Consider the following 21,072-nt stretch of genomic DNA (forward strand, 5'->3'; position numbering starts at 1 on the left):
TTAAGTGCTTACATTTTAACCATTTAAAACAAAACAAGAAAAAAACAGACGCTTTTCGAAGATAGAAACACGTTTTTTCCACGAAGTATTTCAACGTTTCAAAACGTTTTCTTCAAAAATATAAGGTAGATATTTATTCACATTAAAACTTTCAAGTGTGAAAATGTTAATTAACAAAAAACGAAACATAATACTCAAAACGCTTTCATAATTTAAACAATACGTTTCTTTACACCCGTTATGATAGTAATATTTAAATATTCCATCTTTCTTATAGAAAAACGATAACTGAAACACAATAGCAACATACAAAACCTTTTGTAGGAGTTACAACGCTTAAAGAAACATCAAACTCATTTACCTTCTGATGGCAGGTAGTCTTGTTAAAAGAAGTTCTAACGTTATTATTTTGAAAAGGTAAACCATCTGTTATTTTACTGTACTTATGATATTCACCATTTAGAACAACAATTATTCTTCGTTATAGAAAATTGGAAACCTACGATATTTAGGATAGTTTTACTAATAAAAATATTTTTTTTTACACAAGAGTTTGAATCATATTTTTATCACATTCCTCTCAACATACAAGTATTGCATTGACAAACTTACTCTGATCATGTACAAAAGACAGTAAAACACCATACAAACAGCTACTTGAACTAAGTTATTCACGTTTACCGTAATGAATAAAAGATAGTTACTACACCATACTGACAGCTACATGAACTCGGCTTCGGCTGTTCAGGTTCACTGTGATGTATAAAAGACAGTTAAAACACCATACATACAGCTACATGAATTAAGCTATTGAGATTTACTGTGATGTATGAAAGACATATAAAATACCATAAATCCAACTACATGAACTAGGTTATACAGGTTTACTGTGATGTATAAAAGACAGTTGAAACACTATAGAGACAGCTACATGAACTAGGTTATACAGGTTTACTGTGATGTATAAAAGACAGTTAAAACACTATAGAGACAGCTACATGAACTAGGCTGTTCGATCTTTAGTGATTACCAAAACTGAATAAAATATAAAAATTAAATTTCAGGTCGAACGTTATTTTATAATGAACGTTTAGAACACTGGTTTTTAACCTTGTTAAAGGTACTGAACTCCGGAAGTTTCGTACTTGCATTCACTGAACCTTTCGTAATTAAAAAATAAAATATGATTTTTTCAAATTCAAAACATAAGTAGATATTTTATAAGTGTACAAAATGAACCATGCATCAGTTGCACACAATATCACTGTGGTCAAAGAACAAAACATGAATTTCACACAGAAACAAAAACATAACTCAATGAATATTTACTGCAAATCAATGTGACTTTTGCTGTTGCCTTTCAGAGACAAGATCAGAAATGCGCGGCTTCACCTTAGCAAGTACCACTCTCATATCATTTTCGCAACAAAGTCTGTTCCTTTTCTTCGTTTTTATGTCTACCATCCTCGAAAATGATTGCTCGCAAAGATACGTTGTAACAAACGGTATGAGTATTTCAAGGGATTTCTTAGCAGTAAGAGGGCACGCTACGATTTGGTGACACCAAAACGTTGAGAGAGTTGTTGTTCTGAAAAGTTGCTGTTGAACCTGGCTCTGCTGAAGTTCAATGATTTCGTCGAGGTATTCATTATTGACATCTGCTGTCGCAACACTAAACGTGAACGGCTGTCTCACCCATGCTGGATATGACTCTCTGGTGGGGAAGTATCCGTCGAGAGACTTTGCGAGCTCTTCTAAGTGCATGGCAATTGCTTGCTTCAGTTCCCCAGGTACAGAAATGTCTCCGATTTCAGACACATCTTCGATCTTATTTACATAGTCGTCCAGCAGGGGAAAGTTTGCGAAGTTATCATTCTCTGTTCGTCGTTTCCATAACGGTAACTTTTTGAAAAGCCTTCAGGTTTTCTTTCGCTTCGATGATGTTGACTCCACCGCCCTGCATCTGTTGATAGATATGGTTGAAAGCATTGAAGATATCGGCCAAGTACGCCAAAATAAAAATGAACTCATATTTATCAAAGCAATCTGCATAACAATGTTGGTACTTTCGCAAAAACAGGACTAATTCCGCACGCATAGCAAAAACACAATTCAGCACCTTTTCCCGGGATAACCACCGAACGTTAGAATGGTACAGAAGTACCTCAAATTCAGAGCCCATTTCATTACACAGCTCTTTGAAGATGCGGTGCTTCAGGGCACTATTTCGCACAAAGTTCACACATTCCACTACAATTTTTAATACTTCTGCCAGTTTTGAAGGCAAGGTGTTTGTTGCCAACGCATGCCTGTGCAGAACACAGTGCGTTACAATGATGTGTGGTGCATCGGCTTTCACCAGCGCACCAAAACCAGAGTTTCGTCCCAGCATAACTGGAGCTCCATCCGAACAAACTGCAAAAACGAAATATTGTTGTCTCTGAAGAACTCATCCACAAGTTTCTTCACGTCTGCTGCCTTAGTTGTTGTTGTAAGAGGCTTACAAAATAAAAAAAATATTTTTTTATCTCGTCGTTCTTCACATAGCGCACGAATACAACAAGCTGGCTTAGATTGGAAACGTCGGTGGTCTCGTCGAGTTGAAGGCTGAATTTTGCTGGGATTGAAATCAAATCTGCAACTACTTGAGCCAAGATGTCATCGCTCATGCCATCTATTCTGCTGCTGATGGTGTCATTTGAAAGAGGAATTTGGGATAACATATTTTCAGCAGCTTTTCCCAGCATGATATTCGCCATCTTCAACGCAGCTGGTTTTACGAGTGCTTCACCAATGGTGTGTGGTTTGCCCTGCTTTGCGATCAAGTACGCAACTTTGTACGATGCTGTGAGGATCGGTTTGTCGATGGGTACAAAGCCGAGAACAAGCAAAGTAGCCTTTTCATCGAACCTGGCTCTCTTTACCTTGAATTCAGCAAGCGTTGTGTTCTTGTATTTTACATCTCCATGCAGCTTTAGGGAATGTTCTCCTAGTTTTGCCAGTGCTAGACTAGAATTGCTTAACTTGGCATTGCAAATCATGCATTGAGGACGCTGATTCTCATCATGTTCCGTTATACACGTGAATCCATATTGTACGTATTCGTCCGACCACTTTCCATTTTTGCTCGACAGAGTTAATATGAAGGAATTGAAAGATTAGGAAAAAATCACAAATGACGTACGATTACTACAGTCACAAGTCGACTGCTAAGCGCACGAAGTTTCCTGCAGCACAGATATTAAGGCCAAGTGATGTGACGTGTTCATTTGCAGCCAATGATGGCCAAGTGGGGCATGACGTCACGAATAGGTGTGTGTGTCTTAGCCTCCGCCGAATTCTTGAGACTGACTCATCGAACCCAGGTTAAGATCCACTGGTTTAGAATAACGGTGGTTCAAATAATTTTAAATTAAATATTCTGTTGAACTGTTTGAATATGGTATGGTTTTAATTCGAAAAACAGTTAGACATAAGAACCTTAATATACAAATATATGTTGTGCGCATTCTCTAGTGGCTCAATAGTAAGTCTGCAGGCTAAAAAAACTGGTTTCGATACCTGTAGTGAGCAGAAGAGAGGTAACCTATTGTGTAGTTTGCGGTTAACAATAACCATGAGAAATCGTGTTCTACTCATTGGTTTTTGTTCTTCTATCGACTTATGTTTATTGTCCCTTATGTTCAACAAACGATACACGGAAAATATGGCATTTATATCCATCCAAATTTAGACACCCAGTTTATTTCAAGGCTGTTCTAGCTGTGTCCCCATCATGTTAAGGAAACACAACTTTCATTCCTAGTTTTGCAATACATAATGTATGTTAAACTAGCAAAAGAGATTTAGTGTTAGTAACCGAGTAACGTGCATACATGTATTAAAGTCCGTTATTCGACTTTGAAAATTTAAATGTTTAAAGAACACTGGAAAGTGAAAGTGGTTGATGACATTAACAAACGTTTAATTTTGTAAACATTGTATTTTAGTTGCTTATTCCATTCTAAACAGTACATAAGTATCAATTATTCTCGAATGTCACGTTTAAAATACATTTCTAAATCACTTATTTTGTTTTTAACTTTTTTTCAGAGCATAATTTTCAGGAGATATTAATGTTCTCAGTAATATCTCCAGAAAATTATGTTTTTTAAGAATTTATTTCTGACATAAATCAAACTAAGCTGTGACTTGTTCCAGCTGTTTCGACCTGAAATTCATGTTGTTACTCAAAATGTAAACTAGGGTTTAATTCATGGTGGTTTGAAAAGATTAACTCTGGTAACAAGAATAATAAATTTAAAAACGCCCGCAGAGACGTGATGAATGCAAGTTCGTGGTGGTGATGCATTTATATTTGTTTTATTTGTCCAGTAGAGATATTCCTTCCCGTAGTAAAATAACTATCTTTTATTTAGAGCATTTCTGTAATAAAGAGATCTTAAAGGTACATTTCGTTAATAAAACAATCATAATAAAACTTTTCTAGTTGTACTGGTAGAAAGAAGCAATAAATATAAGTTTGTTTCGTTTATTATTTTCCGTCTTCCTATAACACAAGTACTTAAAAGCATTAATCCTTGAACAAGTCAAGTCAGATATAATTAAGATTTAAAATTATGAAACAATTAATTATTAGTTAACTTGTGAGGATTGAGTTCTGATACGTCCGTGAGTTGGACTTTTGTTTATTGTAGGCTTAGTAACAAGAAAAATCCATCGTCTAAACCTAGTCTTAACCATAGTTATAATTAACACTATATTTGAAGTCATGTGATTTTAGAAATGCGCAAATGTTGAACTTTCAAAATACACCTGTCGAACTGACAATGTCAGGGCTGTTTGTAATTCAGCATAAAGCTACACAATGGGCTATCTGGGCTCCGCTCATCATTTGAAGTGTAGGAAAAACTTTGTTACAAAGAATTTCTTATGATATTGAAAATTTATTATCTTGGTGAAACCCAGTTTAAGATATTTCTATAATGTTATTATTCTATAATTAGAACAAAATGTTTGTATGAAATGTTGACATTCTCATGATTAGATCAGTCGCTCTTAAGATCAGCCTGTCATTAAGATCAATTAATATTCCCTATAGTGGGATTCACCTTTGAATGTTGACATAAGAAACTTAGGTAACTTAATTATCTAAAACATTTTATTTTACAGGAAAATCATATATTACAAGTGTAGTACAAGACATGTGAAGATTAAATAGTGCTAAAATTTGATCTGATATGTTTAACTGATGTTGGCAAGTTGTGTAATTAGAAATTATATAAACTCTCATGTGCAAATAAATTTGTAAGTTTTAAATAAGTCAACCTCACGGGTATACATTTAAATAATAAAAACAAAAAATACGTGTCATTTTTCATTAGTCTGGTGTTGTCTAATCTGTATAGCACCATATTATAATGGAAATCTTTCTGATATGATACTGGAAAAACGCTTTTATAACTTGATGTGCAACCCCCAACTTCGCGAAATTTTTATCCTGTGTGCATGTAGATTTGTAATAAGGGTCACGATTTTCTCATTTTGTCTCCGTTTTCCGTCACGAAGAACTTTATTTTTTTCATTCTCGTGGTGCAGATATGAAGTCATTCACTCGTCACACACGGATCTGATGCACTGGCGCCACGAGTAATCAGCTAGTAATACTGATTTTTATACCATAATCTATCTATCTATCTATATATATATATATATGTAATATTTACTGTACGTACCAGCACGTCTTACTCTACCATGTACATACCTAAATTTTCATGTACCAGCACGTCTTACTCTACCATATACATACCTAAATTTTCATGTACCAGCACGTCTTACTCTACCATATACATACCTAAATTTTCATGTACCAGCACGTCTTACTCTACCATGTACATACCTAAATTTTCATGTACCAGCACGTCTTACTCTACCATGTACATACCTAAATTTTCGTGTACCAGCGCGTCTTGCTCTGCCATATGCATACCTAAATTTTCGTGTACCAGCGCGTCTTACTCTACCATATACGTACCTAAATTTTTCGTATTGCAGCGCGTCTTACTCTACCATATAATACCTAAATTTTCGTGTACCAGCGCGTCTTACTCTACCATGTACGTACCTAAATTTTCGTACCAGCGCGTCTTACTCTACCATGTACATACCTAAATTTTCATGTACCAGCACGTCTTACTCTACCATGTACATACCTAAATTTTCATGTACCAGCACGTCTTACTCTACCATGTACATACCTAAATTTTCATGTACCAGCACGTCTTACTCTACCATATACATACCTAAATTTTCATGTACCAGCACGTCTTACTCTACCATATACATACCTAAATTTTCATGACCAGAATATCTTCTCATCATTGACACTTCAATACATTTGTAAAATAATTGTAGTATACCAACATTTATAATAGCTAATAAAAAACATGTCCTTCCTGTAAGGAAAGACATACAGGATGGTAGGAAGCAATTCGTGTTTTGATGTCATCCAGATTAAAACTTAAACCTCGACAGTTCCATTGTATCAAGGTGGCCATTTTTAATGACGTGTAGGCGAATTATGTGGAAAACCCAATTTTTCCTCAATACATAATGTTTTTTTCCAGAAAACGGCCATGTGGATAATATATGTCACAAAGTGTTTTCACAAATCTTACAAATATAACTAAGTAAGCAAATACCAAGGACATAGGACTAACTTCTCCAACTGAGTACAATACACTACAATGGATTAGTTTCAAGAACACTGCAGGAAATTATTTATCTACACCATACTCAGCAATTGTCTCCATTAAATGTACAAGTCATAATTATATGCTAACCAAATTCTGATATTAAAATCATTTCTGCACAACTTTGTTTTAATGAAAACATGATATATATATATCACAGTTGCCTTATTATTTTTTCTTAATTTACTAAGTTTGGTTTGATTTGTTTGAATTTCATGCAAAGGTACTCGAGGGCTATCTGCGTTAGTCGTCCCTAATCCAACAATGTAAGATTAGAGGGAAGGCAGCTAGACATCACCACCCGCCGCCAGCCCTTGGGGTACTTTTTAAACAGCGAATAGTGGGATTGACCGTCACTTTATAATGCCCCACGGCTGAAAGGGCGAGCATATTTGGTGTGACGGGGATTCGAACTCGCGACCCTCGAATTACGAGTCGATTACTTTAACCACAATGTCATGCCGGCCCTAATTTACTACGACAAAATATTGTGGACCACTTGTACTGCATACTGATTATAATTATTTATCATAATTACACTAAGATCTGAAGATTTTTGGACCGGAAGAAGCCACTTGGAAAAATACAATCTCACATGTAAATCATAACGTCACTGATCAGACTGAACTTATCTTAAACCATGCAAATTAACCCAAATTTACTCTCTCATCACTTAAGGTAAATTTAACAAACTTCTACCTCGACACTTAGTGATAACATCAAATGTAACTGTGCACAGAACTTGTATCTGTAGACGTCTCTGTGCAACCTGATAAGCAAGCAGGAAACATTAGAATATAGTGGATGACTATTTGAATTTATGACGTAATATTTCGAATTAGAAGTTGTCAGACTGTCTTGTCGGGTAGTATAGATGAAATATCTTTCCCCCCGAAAAAAAATACGTATATACTTTCCAACAAGATGTAAACATCCACGTCAGTTCGATGACGCCACCATTTTTACACTGATGTTATCCATTCTATTACAGAAAAATATTTTATTTATGAAATGTAGTACTCTCGGCTTTAGGCTAGTAGGCATGGTATGTGTAACGTAGTACCCTCGGCTTTAGGCTAGTAGTCATGGTATGTGTAACATAGTACCCTCCGCTTTAGGCTAGTAATCATGGTATGTGTAACAGATAATAGCACAGCACTGTCTTCCCTTTTTTCTTCCGAGTCGTGACTTTGAAGGACAACTGTCACTCTCGGCCGTTTTACATTGTTTGCTAGCTCGAATTTCAACACATAGCAATGACGGCTTCATGCTCAATTACTCATCAGTGATAAAGAGTAGTAACTGGCTAATCTAGCGTTTTTTATGTCCGTGGTTTTAACAACGAGATCGAATTACTTTCCGTTCAATTATCCAGACACTATTACTTGTAGGCTTAGCAACAAAGACGAGTTTGTTTAATTTCAACTTTTTCATCCGAATATAAACGTTAAGTTACACAAGATGGAATTTAAGGTAAGCTTAGTTGGAATAGTTATCTTTTTAAATAAACAACCCGTTTTAATATGGAGAAAAAGTAGGACTTATGTACATCGCTTTATTTGATTTTGTACCACGCGAGTTTAAATTTTAGATTTTGTAACAAAACTAAAACGTTTATTTTGTTCAATAAAAATGAGTGTTGATCGGAAATGAAACAATAGACGTAAAGTTCTATTATGAACTGCATAGCCATATGTTCAGAAAGTTGACTAACTATTATCAAAATTCTTTTGCTTTTATTGCTTTTAGAAAATCGTTCAAGTTTGGTTCAAATATTGTTTAGTAAGTCATTTAACCAGGTAATAACCAGGTTTCAGTAATTGACTCTTGATGTTAACTTGTAAACCAGGAGTGTATAAAATGTACAATTTTTTTTTTTTATGTTTAAGCACAAAGCACAATAATGTGTCATAATGGATACCACGACGAAAGGAAAAATGTAAGAGTGATACATAATATAAAACTACCTTACTGGAGATTATGTTTTTCTAATATTCCACTACAGCCTTTTTAATTTCATAAATATCAGTTACAGAGTGTCGTTAAAGAGAAAATATTGAAACAAAATTTTATCGATAAAATAATAGAACATTCGTTACACGATTGGTTTACTACATTACGGATATTTTTAAATGTTCATTTTCTTATTTAATCAAACATTTCATTAAATAATTTTTTAAGATTTTTTAACAAGACGTTAACTTGCAGACATGGATTAGCTCTTAATTTATTATACTTTAAAGTCTTTAGTAGCACATGTACTTCATGATTGACATCAAAATTTATTCTGACATTTATTTGGAGAATGTTGTGCAAAAATAGAATTATATGAAGACTCTAATTCCCCTGAGAAATTTACTCAGATATTTGGCTAAACTATAATCTGGTGTCTTCAGTGACACTTCTATGTAGAATATAATCCGGTTCGTTAGTGGTACGTCTATGTAAAGTATAAACTGGTATCTTCAGTGACACTTCTATGTAGAGCATAATCTGGAGTCTTCAGTGGCACTTCTATGTAGAATATAATCTGGAGCTTTCAGTAACAGTTCAATGTAAAATATAATCTGGTGTCTTCACTAACACTTCTATGTAGAAGATAATCCCCATTCGTTAGTGGCACTCCTATGTAGAGTATAATCTAGTGTCTCTAGGAGAACATAACCTGGAGTCGTTAGTGACACTTCTATGTAGAAGATAATCTGGTGTTTTCCGTGACACTTCTATGTTTAATATAATCTGGAGTCGTTAGTGACAGTTGTATGTAAAATATAATGTGGTGTCTTCAGTGGCACTTCTATGTAGAATATAATCTGGTGGTTAGAGTAACACTTCTATGTAGAGTATAATTTGTAGTCTTCAGTGGCATTTCTACTAGAGTATAATCTGGAGTCGTTAGTGGCACGTCTATGTATAATATAATCGGGAGTCGTTACTCACATTTCTATGAAGAGTATAATCTGAAGTCTTCAGTAGCACATATATATAGAATATAATTTGGAGTCGTTAGTGACAGTTTTATGTAGAATATAGTTGGTGTCTTCATTAACACTTCTATGTAGAGTATAAACAGGTGTCTTCAATGACACTTCTATGTAGAATATAATCTGGAGTTTTTAGTAACACTTCTATGTAGAGGATAATCTGGAGCCTTCAGTGGCACTTCTACGTAGAATATAATCTGAAGTCGTTAGTGATACTTCTATGTAGAATATAATCTGGAGTCGTTAGTGACACTTCTATTCTATGTAGAATATAATCTGGAGTCTTCAGTAGCACTTCTACGTAGAATATAATCTGAAGTCGTTAATGACAGTTCTATGTAGAATATAATCTGGAGTCTTCAGTAGCACTTCTACGTAGAATATAATCTGAAGTCGTTAATGACAGTTCTATGTAGAATATAATTTGGAATCGTTAATGACAGTTTTGGGTAAAATATAATGTGGTGTCTTCAGTGACACTTCTTTGTAGAATATAATCTGGAGTCGATAGTGGCACATCTATGTTGAGTATAACTTGGTGTCTTCAATGGTACTTCTATGTAGAATATGATGTGGTGTCTTCAGTAACACTTCTATGTAGAATATAATCTGGAGTCGATAGTGGCACATCTATGTAGAGTATATCTTGGTGTTTTCAATGGCACTTCTATGTAGAATATAATCTGGTGTATTCAGAATTAATCAATTTCACATCGTAACACTTTTTGTCAGGCAGTTTGCTTAGGTATGTATGTAGCAACATCCCAGTAGGTTTGGATATCAATATTATTCAGAAGACGTATAAAACAAAGACAAAATTCATTTGCCAAGACAAACAAGAAAGTTCACAAACAAAAAAGAACAAAAAGCAAACTCAAGCGCTATGAAAGAGCAATTGAAGAATGAAATATGCCTTGCTAAAAAGATATAAATATTTCATAAGCCTAGATCAGTTTGCAACTCTTGTTTGCCCCGGTGAAACCGTTACGGTGAAACTGGTTTAAATAAAACCAGTTACACTTGTTGGGATGCTTTCTTTACTTACGTTTTTAAAAATATATACAACTCCCCATTTTGCACTACAGACATTAAACTTTTGTAATAAAGTCTGTCTTAGTTAATTAAACTAACAATATTTATAATACAAATGCTCACTTTATTCAAAACAATAGAAATAGTTTAGCTACGAAAACACGAATACGTGATTAACAATTTAGTACAACTGAAGCCGTGTTTAAAAATGTTTTTGCTTATCCAATGGCCAGGCTGTTAAAGCGCTCGACTCGTAATCTGAAGGTTGCGGGTTCGAATCCTCGTCGCACCAAACATGCTTGACGGTCATTCCCACTATTCATTGGTAAAAAAGTAACCCAAGAGTTGGCGATGGGTGGTGATAACTAGCTGCCTTCCCTCTAGTCTTACACTGCTAAATTAAGGACAACTAGTGCAGATAACTCTCGTGTAGCCATGCACAAAATTCAAAGCAAACAAACACTTATCCGACAACGTTTTATCGGACACGCATAACTGTTTATAAGTTTATCTTTCCCTTTCCGCGCAATCGAAAGTACTCACATGACGTTCCAGATGAAAAGTGACACCCACGATAAATTCAATAACTAAAAGCAACAGAGCGAGAAATGATGACCTTATGAAACATATTTTTAGTAAAATAAAAATAAACCTCTTCAAAGCTGGAAGTAGAAAACTTGTCGTCAACTCATTAAGGATAAAAGTAGCAATAAACTATTTAATTAACTTGGAGCAAGAATATTTGTTTTAGATTAATCTTCACCTTGAACAACCGGCAATACACGAAATGAGGAACCGAAGAACACTATCTTTGTCTTCTTGAAAGGGTGTCTGTTTTATGATTTTGTTCGATGGACCAGCACCGTATCAGAAAATTCTTGGCCATTTTCTAAGAAGACCCAGTGATATTAACTCTCCAGGCTATATATTGTTGTAAAGCACAAAGCTACTGAATGGGTTACTTGTGCTACTCACAACGAGCCTACAGACAAACAACTTACGTATTGGGAAGTTTAGATTATGGTACATACAGTTTATAGTGAAATTTTGAATTTCGTGTGTTTATACAACTATTAAGGACTTCAGTTATAGATATAGCTTTCACACATTCTCTCTCTATATATATACATATTTAGCTCCTCAGTGGTACAGCAATATGTCTGCGGGTTTCAATATACATGATGGACAGAACAGAGATAGTCCTATGTACTTTGTGCTTAATTCCAAACAACTAAATTTCTCTCTCTTTGATATATATATATCAAACTAAGTTTGTAGTATTTGTTTTGAGTTTACAATTAATTAAGCAAAAAAGAGTTTTGATCGTTATGTTATTTGTGCCTGACGGCTAACTTCCCTATCACTTTAGTTCTACGTTATAGGCCTAACCTTGTTACTTGATACCAATAAACAACACTTCAGATAGAACGTCACAACTACAAAACGCAGCCTGCAACCAGTAAGGAACAGGCGAAATTTATTTCTTTAATCTTTTTTAATTTCCGTATCGCGTATCTTACAAAAGCCAGCGAAGCCTAATGTTACTTACTATTAAATAACCTAATCCTTACTGGAAAAATCCGCCTATGTTACGATGACATAGTTAAAAAAAGAACTTTACTGTATTACAAAAACAATAACAAAACAAATGAAATTTATAAAAGTGATGTTAAGTTTAACATTTCTAAAAACATGCAAAGTAGTAAAACTGACACCAACCTTCATAAAAATAAAAGTGAACCTTCAGCCTAACTTAAAATTCAAAAGTATCATAGAAAATTTTCAAAAAAGCTTTTAAAACAAACTGTAAAGGACAATAACCACATGAATTTCAAATTTTTCGCAAAATGAACTTAACATCCATAGCAACTCTACGTGTTTAACTATATCTGAAGATTATAACTTACTTTCGTCCTTAACACATAAAAGTACTTATTGTATAGGCTTAACTATCAATAGAACGATAGACAAAAAACTAAAACCAGACTGTTAAAAAACAATATAATCAGCCTCGTGGACGTCCAGTTCAGTGAACCTCAAACCACAGCCCAAAATAAAGGTGTAAACTACACAGTAACTCCTGTTACAATCCCATGTTAGACTTAAAAACCAGCCTTCAAAATCTCTGCAGGAAAATAGCAATGTAATCAAATCACAAATCCAATCAACATCAACTAATCGCAAGTTAGATACCACAAGAAGAATCCACGACTAATTCATCTCAAGAAAAAGAACATTTGGTAGTTTTTCTACCAAATCAAGAGTGCGTAACTTAGGCTTAGTTATGTGGATGGCATGTTTTGTGGCTTTACTTGTCAAGAGAAACAAACAAATTTCCTCCAGCACATAAACAATATTCACAAAGACATATTTTACAGTAGAGAATATAAAAACGACACTATTATTTTTTAAAAACATTAACATCACACGAGCCTCCCTACCCCAAGGTTTCACCACTAAAATTCATAGAAAAAACAAATATCAAAGAAATTACATAAACTTGTTATCACCAGAAGCTAGACATTGTGAAAAGCCTCATAAATTTAGGAAACACTATATACTCCAAGGAAATTGGATGTTTCACTGACCTTAACCAGTTCCCTACTAAAGTAGTTACAGAAACTGTTCATAAATTTAAAAACGCAGACAAAGAACGTTCTACAAATAAACACTCTGCAAAACAAACCTAATTACTTGCACCATCGCTTATAAATAAAATATTAGTATATCGTGGGACGTTATAATGTTACGATTAATCCCACTATTCGTTGGTAAAAGAGTAGTCTGAGAGTTGGTGGTGGGTAGTAATGACTAGCTGCTTTCCCTCTAGACTTACACTGCGTAATTAGGGACGACTAGCGCAGATAGCCCGCGAGTAGCTTTGCGCGAAATTAAAAATAAACAAACTAAACTGAACAGAATCAAACAATCGCACAATTAACAGATATCCAGGTACATCTCTACATGTGTTTGATCGTTAATTCCTCACACATTCCTCAGTTCATGTAAATATTTTGAATAATATATTCCATTGTTGTTTCATTCTTCATCCTTCCATTGCTTTGTTTAGCCAAACGTAATAAATGTGTAAAAATCTAACAATGGTTAAATAAGTAACTACAATCAGTTCCAGAATTTAAATACATTGTTAGATTTAAAATATTGTTTAAACACTAAAACCATGAAAACTCGTTTACTTTATTATGATTGCACCTGTAATCGAAACGTTCTATTACTTACCTTACTGTAAGCTGTAATAAAACAATATTATAGTGACTGATGCCATAGTATATCTTCAACCGAACTGATTATACCAGAAGTATTGACAAACAGATACTATCTAACGTTCATCTCTTTTCTATTTCTTGGCCCGGCATGGCCTAGCGCGTAAAGGCGTGCGACTCGTAATCCGAGGGTTGCGGGTTCGCGCCCGCGTCGCGCTAAACATGCTCGCCCTCCCAGCCGTGGGGGTGTATAATGTGACGGTCAATCCCACTATTCGTTGGTAAAGAGTAGCCCAAGAGTTGGCGGTGGGTGGTGATGACTAGCTGCCTTCCCTCTAGTCTTACACTGCTAAATTAAGGACGGCTAGCACAGATAGCCCTCGAGTAGCTTTGTGCGAAATTTCCAAAACAAACAAACAAACTTTTCTATTTCCCCACAGGTATAAAACCACATGAATCCGTAGAGAAAACAACCCAAAACAAAGATGTAAAAAACAGAGGAAGACATGTAACCACAATAAGAAAATAAGTCTAATTACTAGGCGCGTAATCGGACCGTCAGTGGAAGTTTTTCATAGACAAACGGAATAGAAAACTGCGCGAAAGAGCATCTAGTGATAAAAACAGTGACTATTTTACGTGAAAAGGGCAGCGAACATAAGAAGGAATAGAAAGCATCGTATTTAAAAAAAAAAACCCCGGAAAAGACTTAAAGTAGGAATCGACGGCAATTCATCTTCAACGTTTAATCAAGGTTACGACCAGAAATTAAAGATGTCAGTCGCTATACCTTATTCACTATATCTGGAGAAAACTATTGTCTGGGTTTAGAATCTGGTCCAATGACAGTTTTTCTTGTTTTGTTTCTGGAGAAATTTTCTGGAATTCAACGGGACAAATGTCTCAGAAACGTTAGAAACCTTCGAACACAGCTAAAATTTGCCATTACTCAAATAACATTTATTATTTATAATAAAAATAGCAACAACAAATTTTATTGTAGTTGAATGGGAAAACTTTTAACAACAAAAATCTGATGATTTCAGTTTATGGCTAAAGTAAACTTAATTAATTATCAGTACACGCATTTCGTTTTACCTCAGAGGGATGTAACTAATTTATCTTAATTCAGCTAAAACTGTTAACCTATTAGCATATAGCCCGTGCAAAATGATGGATAAGTTAGATCACTCCCAGTGTATAGTATACCCTAACCTCACATTTCGTAACTAACTAAAATAAATAAATTTTGCGAAATGACGCTTGGCCAATAAAGAGGCAAAAAAGTGCAGTTAAACGTCGCTAAATTCCTATATGAGCCAATCAAAATTAAGATCATTCATGAAATGAATTCATTGCGTATTCATAGCATAATTACACGTGCCTGCAGTAGTGTTATTGTCTGGACATTTTTGCATGCTCAACAGTAATTTCTGTATGCTAAATCCGAAAATGATATCCATTTTTACCCAGCACGTACAGAATTTTGACAAAACGTGATATGTACGTTTACAATTTTCATTAAATAAGATCACATTTCGTTATGATCAAAATATTAACAACCACCTGGTATAGATTTCTATAGACCAATTGCGACGATAGATTCTTCTAGAACCCATGAGAAATACACCGTTAGTATATAAACGCTTAATATGCCGTATATGCTGAACTATTTGTTCAGCGTGCACTTTGACATTTTTTTTATTTTTAATGTTATTTACTCGTCACTATGGAAGTAAGTGATTGTGTAAGTAACTCAAACATACTCTTTTTTTACCTGTGGTAATGTTTTTCTTCCCGATTGGTAAAAAACAATAAGAAACCCTATTGTTATAGAAAGAATGAATATTATTTTTGAAATCTGCATAGCTCAATTATGGAAAGCCCGTTATTGAAACCAAAACAACCCTTACGGAGTCGAAATTTACAGTTCTGTGCTATTTTTAAAAATCAGTTAGTTAAACAACTTCTGATATATAGAAAAGCCAGCATGTTTTGGTAACACTACGTTTCGAAAGTGGTTTTATGCCATGTTACTTAACAACAACTGTAAAATTTAATACTGCTATCATTTCAAGTAATAAAATAATTGCGTAAGCAAGGAAGTAAGAAAATATTGGTAATCTACGTACTGAAAGTATACAGTAAAATGTATAGACAACAAAACTGGAACAATGTTGATTTCTTAATTTAGAGTCTCAGTTGATTAAAGAGTTTTCTTTTTTATTGAAAGTGTTAGTGATTAACAGAAAATATCTTAATTCAGAAACTACATAGGCTTAAAATTAAATTGTTATTTTTTACTTTCATAATAAATTTATGCACTTAGCTCTAGGCCAGGTGACCCCACACAACGTCTTTACGTCAAGTTTATTATACCAACATTCACGACATGTATAAGGTTTCACGACTCACACACACCATCAGAGCTTCCTTGCACCTAAGTTCGTAATGGGCAAACAGTAATCGAACTATTCTATCTGGATAAATGCACTTTATCTTTTATTACTTCTTTTATTTCGAGAAATCAAGCGCGACGTAACGTGACGTGACACACACATGTATGTAGATTAGATTTTTGCTTCTAGTGCCGTTAGAGGTAGTAAAAGTCACTTAACACATGAAAGGTTCTTTGTTTATTATTAACTTCAAATTTACACAATGGTTATCTGTGAACTGCTTACCACGGTATCGAAATCCGATTTTATAGCTTTACAAGTCCTTAGACTTGTCTCTAAGACTTTATTATAACAGAAGTTTAGCTTTTAAATTAATACTTGGCGAACAAAGTCCTCACGTTTCCAGTAAAAACCATTTTCTAATGAAGCCTAGAAACTATAATAATGTTTTAAATAAGGAAGTCGAAACATACACATATTTTTAAATATTTATATTTATTGATATATTATTTCATATTTACAGAAATTTGTATTATAATATAACAAATATACGTTAACACTTTTTTGTTAGTAACAGAAATAAAATTTGTAACCAGTACAATGTATAATGAACGACACCTTCAGTGGAAACATTGAACATATATATATGTGTGTGTGTGTGTCTGTACGTACACCTAAGCCGAGTTAACGTCCAATAAACGCTTAAATCATTTACAAACAAATTACTTTATCACAACTACCAGACACCAACAACTTAAACGTTTGGTATAAACAAATTAAGGAAAGACCAATTTTGTTCAAAGAAATAAAAACTAAAGTTGTAACTTGTAGTCCAAATATTGCTGTCATTCTCTAAAACATTGACGTCCTTGTGTTAGTTAAGTAATTATCATATTCAAACTTTCTTTACTTGTTCACGTTACAAAACTGGCATGACCCAAAGTCCAGCCCAAGAGAACAAGGTCAACACAGAAATAAAACCATATCATTTCATTACGTAGCCAAACTGTCATGACATCTCGAGAAAACCCACTTGTAGAGAAATATATATGTAAAAACGCCTCGTTTGGGTTGAGAAGGTCGAAACGTTGTTCACTCCTCTACGTAGAAAAATTTCTCAACCCAAGCGAGCCGTTTTTACATATATATGTCATGACATCTGTACAGAAACCACATCACTTCATTACGTCGCCAAACTTTCATGACATCTGTACGCAAACCATATCACTTCATCGTAGCCAAACTGTCATGGCATCTGTACACAAACAATACCATTTCAATTTGCAGCCAAACTGTCATGGCATCTGTACACAAACAATACCATTTCAATTTGCAGCCAAACTGTCATGACAAACAAGCTTTATGAAACGATAAAAGGTTAGTTATAAATTAGAAGTTGTTAACTAAAGGTATCTTTAAACATCTGGTTGAACTTCAGTTCTCAAAACACCGCTATTCTTCACACAAGAAACAGGCCCAAGATAAGAAGTAGCCTCGCGCATGCATAAAAACTTTACTAGCCCCAACTGTAGGTCTATCTAAAGTGAGGTTTATTGTTCTGTTTCACAAACTTTGGTTTATATGATATCAGAAGTGGGTGTTAGACTTTGGTTTAGAACGATGACTGTGCTTGGATGACCAGCTGCTGAACTTTGACCCACTCGAAAACCTTGTTCCACTGAAAAATTATAAAAAAACACTTGTCTCAACAAATAAAAATATAACATAGTTCTAACAGCTATTCTAAGAATTTAAACTCGATATATAATACCTCGTTACTTATACTTTAGACAAGCTATTCTAACAATGTAAGCTTGGTGTGTAATACCTTCTAATGATATTTCACCTAAGCTATTCCAACAATTTCAACTTGATATATAATACCTTGTTACTTGTATGTTACACAAGCTACTCTAACAATGTCAACTTGATATATAATACCTTGTAATTTGTACGTTACACAAGCTACTCTAACAATGACAACTTGATATATAATACCTCGTTATTTGTATTTTACACAAGCTACTCTAACAATGACAACTTGATATATAATGCCTTCTTACTTCTATTTTACACAAGCTACTCTAACAATGACAACTTGATATAAAATACCTTGTTACTTGTATTTTACAAAAGCTACACTAACAATGACACCTTGATATATAATACCTTGTTATTTGTATTTTACACAAGCTATACTAACAATGTAACTTGATATATAATACCTCGTTACTTGTACGTTACACAAACTACTCTAACAATATAAACTTCATATATAATATCTCGACACTTGTATTTAACACAAGCTACTCTAACAAAGTAAACTTGATATATAATATTTCGTTACTTGTATTTTACACAAGTAACTCTAACAATGACAACTTGATATATAATACCTTGTTACTTGTATTTTACACAAACTACTCTAACAATGACAACTTGATATATAATACCTCGTTCCTTGTATTTCACACAAGCTACTCTAACAATGTAAACTTGATATATAATACCTCGTTACTTGTATGTTACACAAGCTACTCTAACAATGACAACTTGATATACAATACCTTGTTACTTGTATTTTACACAAACTACTCTAACAATGACAACTTGATATATAATACCTTGTTACTTGTATTTTACAAAAGCTACTCTAACAATGACAACTTCATATATAATACCTTGTTATTTGTATTTTACACAAGCTAATTTAACAATGTACACTTGATCTATTATACCTCGTTACTTGTACGTTATACAAACTACTCAAACAATCTAAACTTGATATATAATATCTCGTTACTTGTATTTTACACAAACTACTCTAACAATGTAAACTTGATATATAATATCTCGTTACTTATACTTTGCACAAGCTATTCTAACAATGTAAGCTTAGTGTGTAATACCATGTTACTAATACTTCACCTAAGCTATTCTAACAATTTCAAATTGATATATAATACCTTGTTACTTGTACGTTACACAAGCTACTCTAACAATGACAATTTGATATATAATACCTTGTTCCTTGTATTTTACACAAGCTACTCTAACAATGACAACTTGATATATAATACCTTGTTACTTGTATGTTACACAAGCTACTCTAACAATGTCAACTTGATATATCATACCTTCTTACTTCTATTTTACACAAGCTACTCTAACAATCACAACTTAATATATAATATCTCGTTACTTGTATTTTACACAAACTACTCTAACAATTTGATATATAATACCTTGTGACTTGTACGTTACACAAGCTACTCTAACAATGTAAACTTAAAATATAATACGTCGTTACTTGTACGTTACATAAGCTACTCTAACAATGTAAACTTGATATATAATTTCTCGTTACTTGTATTTTACACAAGCTACTCTAACAATGACACCTTGATATATAATAACTCGTTACTTGTATTTTACACCAGCTACTCTAACAATGACAACTTGATATATAATACCTCGTTACTTATATTTTACACAAGCTACTCTAACAATGACAACTTGAGAAATAATACCTTCTTCCTTGTATTTTACACAAGATACTCTAACAATCGTAACTTAATATATAATATCTCGTTACTTGTATTTTACACAAACTACTCTAACAATTTGAAATATAATACCTTGTGACTTGTACGTTACACAAGCTACTCTAACAATGAAAATTTGATATATAATACCTTGTTACTTGTATTTTACACAAGCTACTCTAACAATGACAACTTCATATATAATATCAAGCTACTTATATTTTACACAAGCTACTCTAACAGTGACAACTTGATATATAATACCTTGTTACTTGTATTTTACACAAGCTAGTCTAACAATGACAACTTGATAGATAATACCTCGTTATATGTATTTTACACAAGCTACTATAACAATGACAACTTGATATATACTACCTCGTTACTTGTATGTTACACAAGCTACTCTAACAATGTCAACTTGATATATAATACCTTGTTACTTCTATTTTACACAAGCTACTCTAACAATCAGAACTTAATATATAATATCTCGCTACTTCTATTTTACACAAACTACACTAACCATTTGATATATAATACCTTGTGACTTGTATGTTACACAAGCTACTCTAACAATGACAACTTGATATATAATACCTTCTTACTTCTATTTTACACAAGCAACTCTAACAATGACAACTTGATAAATAATACCTCGTTACTTATATTTTACTCAAGCTACTCTAACAGTGACAACTTGATATATAATATCTAGTTACTTATATTTTACTCAAGCTACTCTAACAGTGACAACTTGATATATAATACCTAGTTATTTGTATTTTACACAAGCTACTCTAACAATGTAAACTTGATATATAATACGTCGTTACTTGTACGTTACACAAGCTACTCTAACAATGTAAACTTGATATATAATATTTCGTTCCTTGTATTTCACACAAGCTACTCTAACAATGTAAACTTGATATATAATACCTTGTTATTTGTATTTTACACAAGCTACTCTAACAATGTACACTTGATCTATCATACCTCGTTACTTGTACGTTATACAAACTACTCTAACAATGTAAACTTGATATATAATATCTCGTTACTTGTATTTTACACAAGCTACTCTAACAATGAAAACTTGATATATAATACCTTCTTACTTGTATTTTACACAA

The 21,072-nt window shown here is 33.5% G+C and overlaps 1 protein-coding gene across 1 annotated transcript in view; it reads right to left on the reverse strand.

The window, feature by feature from the left end:
- Positions 1 to 16,867: 16,867 nt before the first annotated feature.
- The window catches only part of LOC143252423 (cadherin-89D-like), a 49,839-nt gene continuing 45,634 nt past the window's right edge, over positions 16,868 to 21,072 (reverse strand). Inside the window, exon 12 of the mRNA XM_076504508.1 lies at positions 16,868 to 18,069. Coding sequence (XP_076360623.1) covers positions 17,979 to 18,069 — 91 coding nt within the window. The 3' untranslated portion in view covers positions 16,868 to 17,978. The remainder of the gene's footprint in view (positions 18,070 to 21,072) is intronic.

This window comes from Tachypleus tridentatus, chromosome 6 (genome assembly GCF_004210375.1).
Source record: "Tachypleus tridentatus isolate NWPU-2018 chromosome 6, ASM421037v1, whole genome shotgun sequence".
NCBI classification, from domain to species: Eukaryota; Metazoa; Arthropoda; class Merostomata; order Xiphosura; family Limulidae; genus Tachypleus; species Tachypleus tridentatus.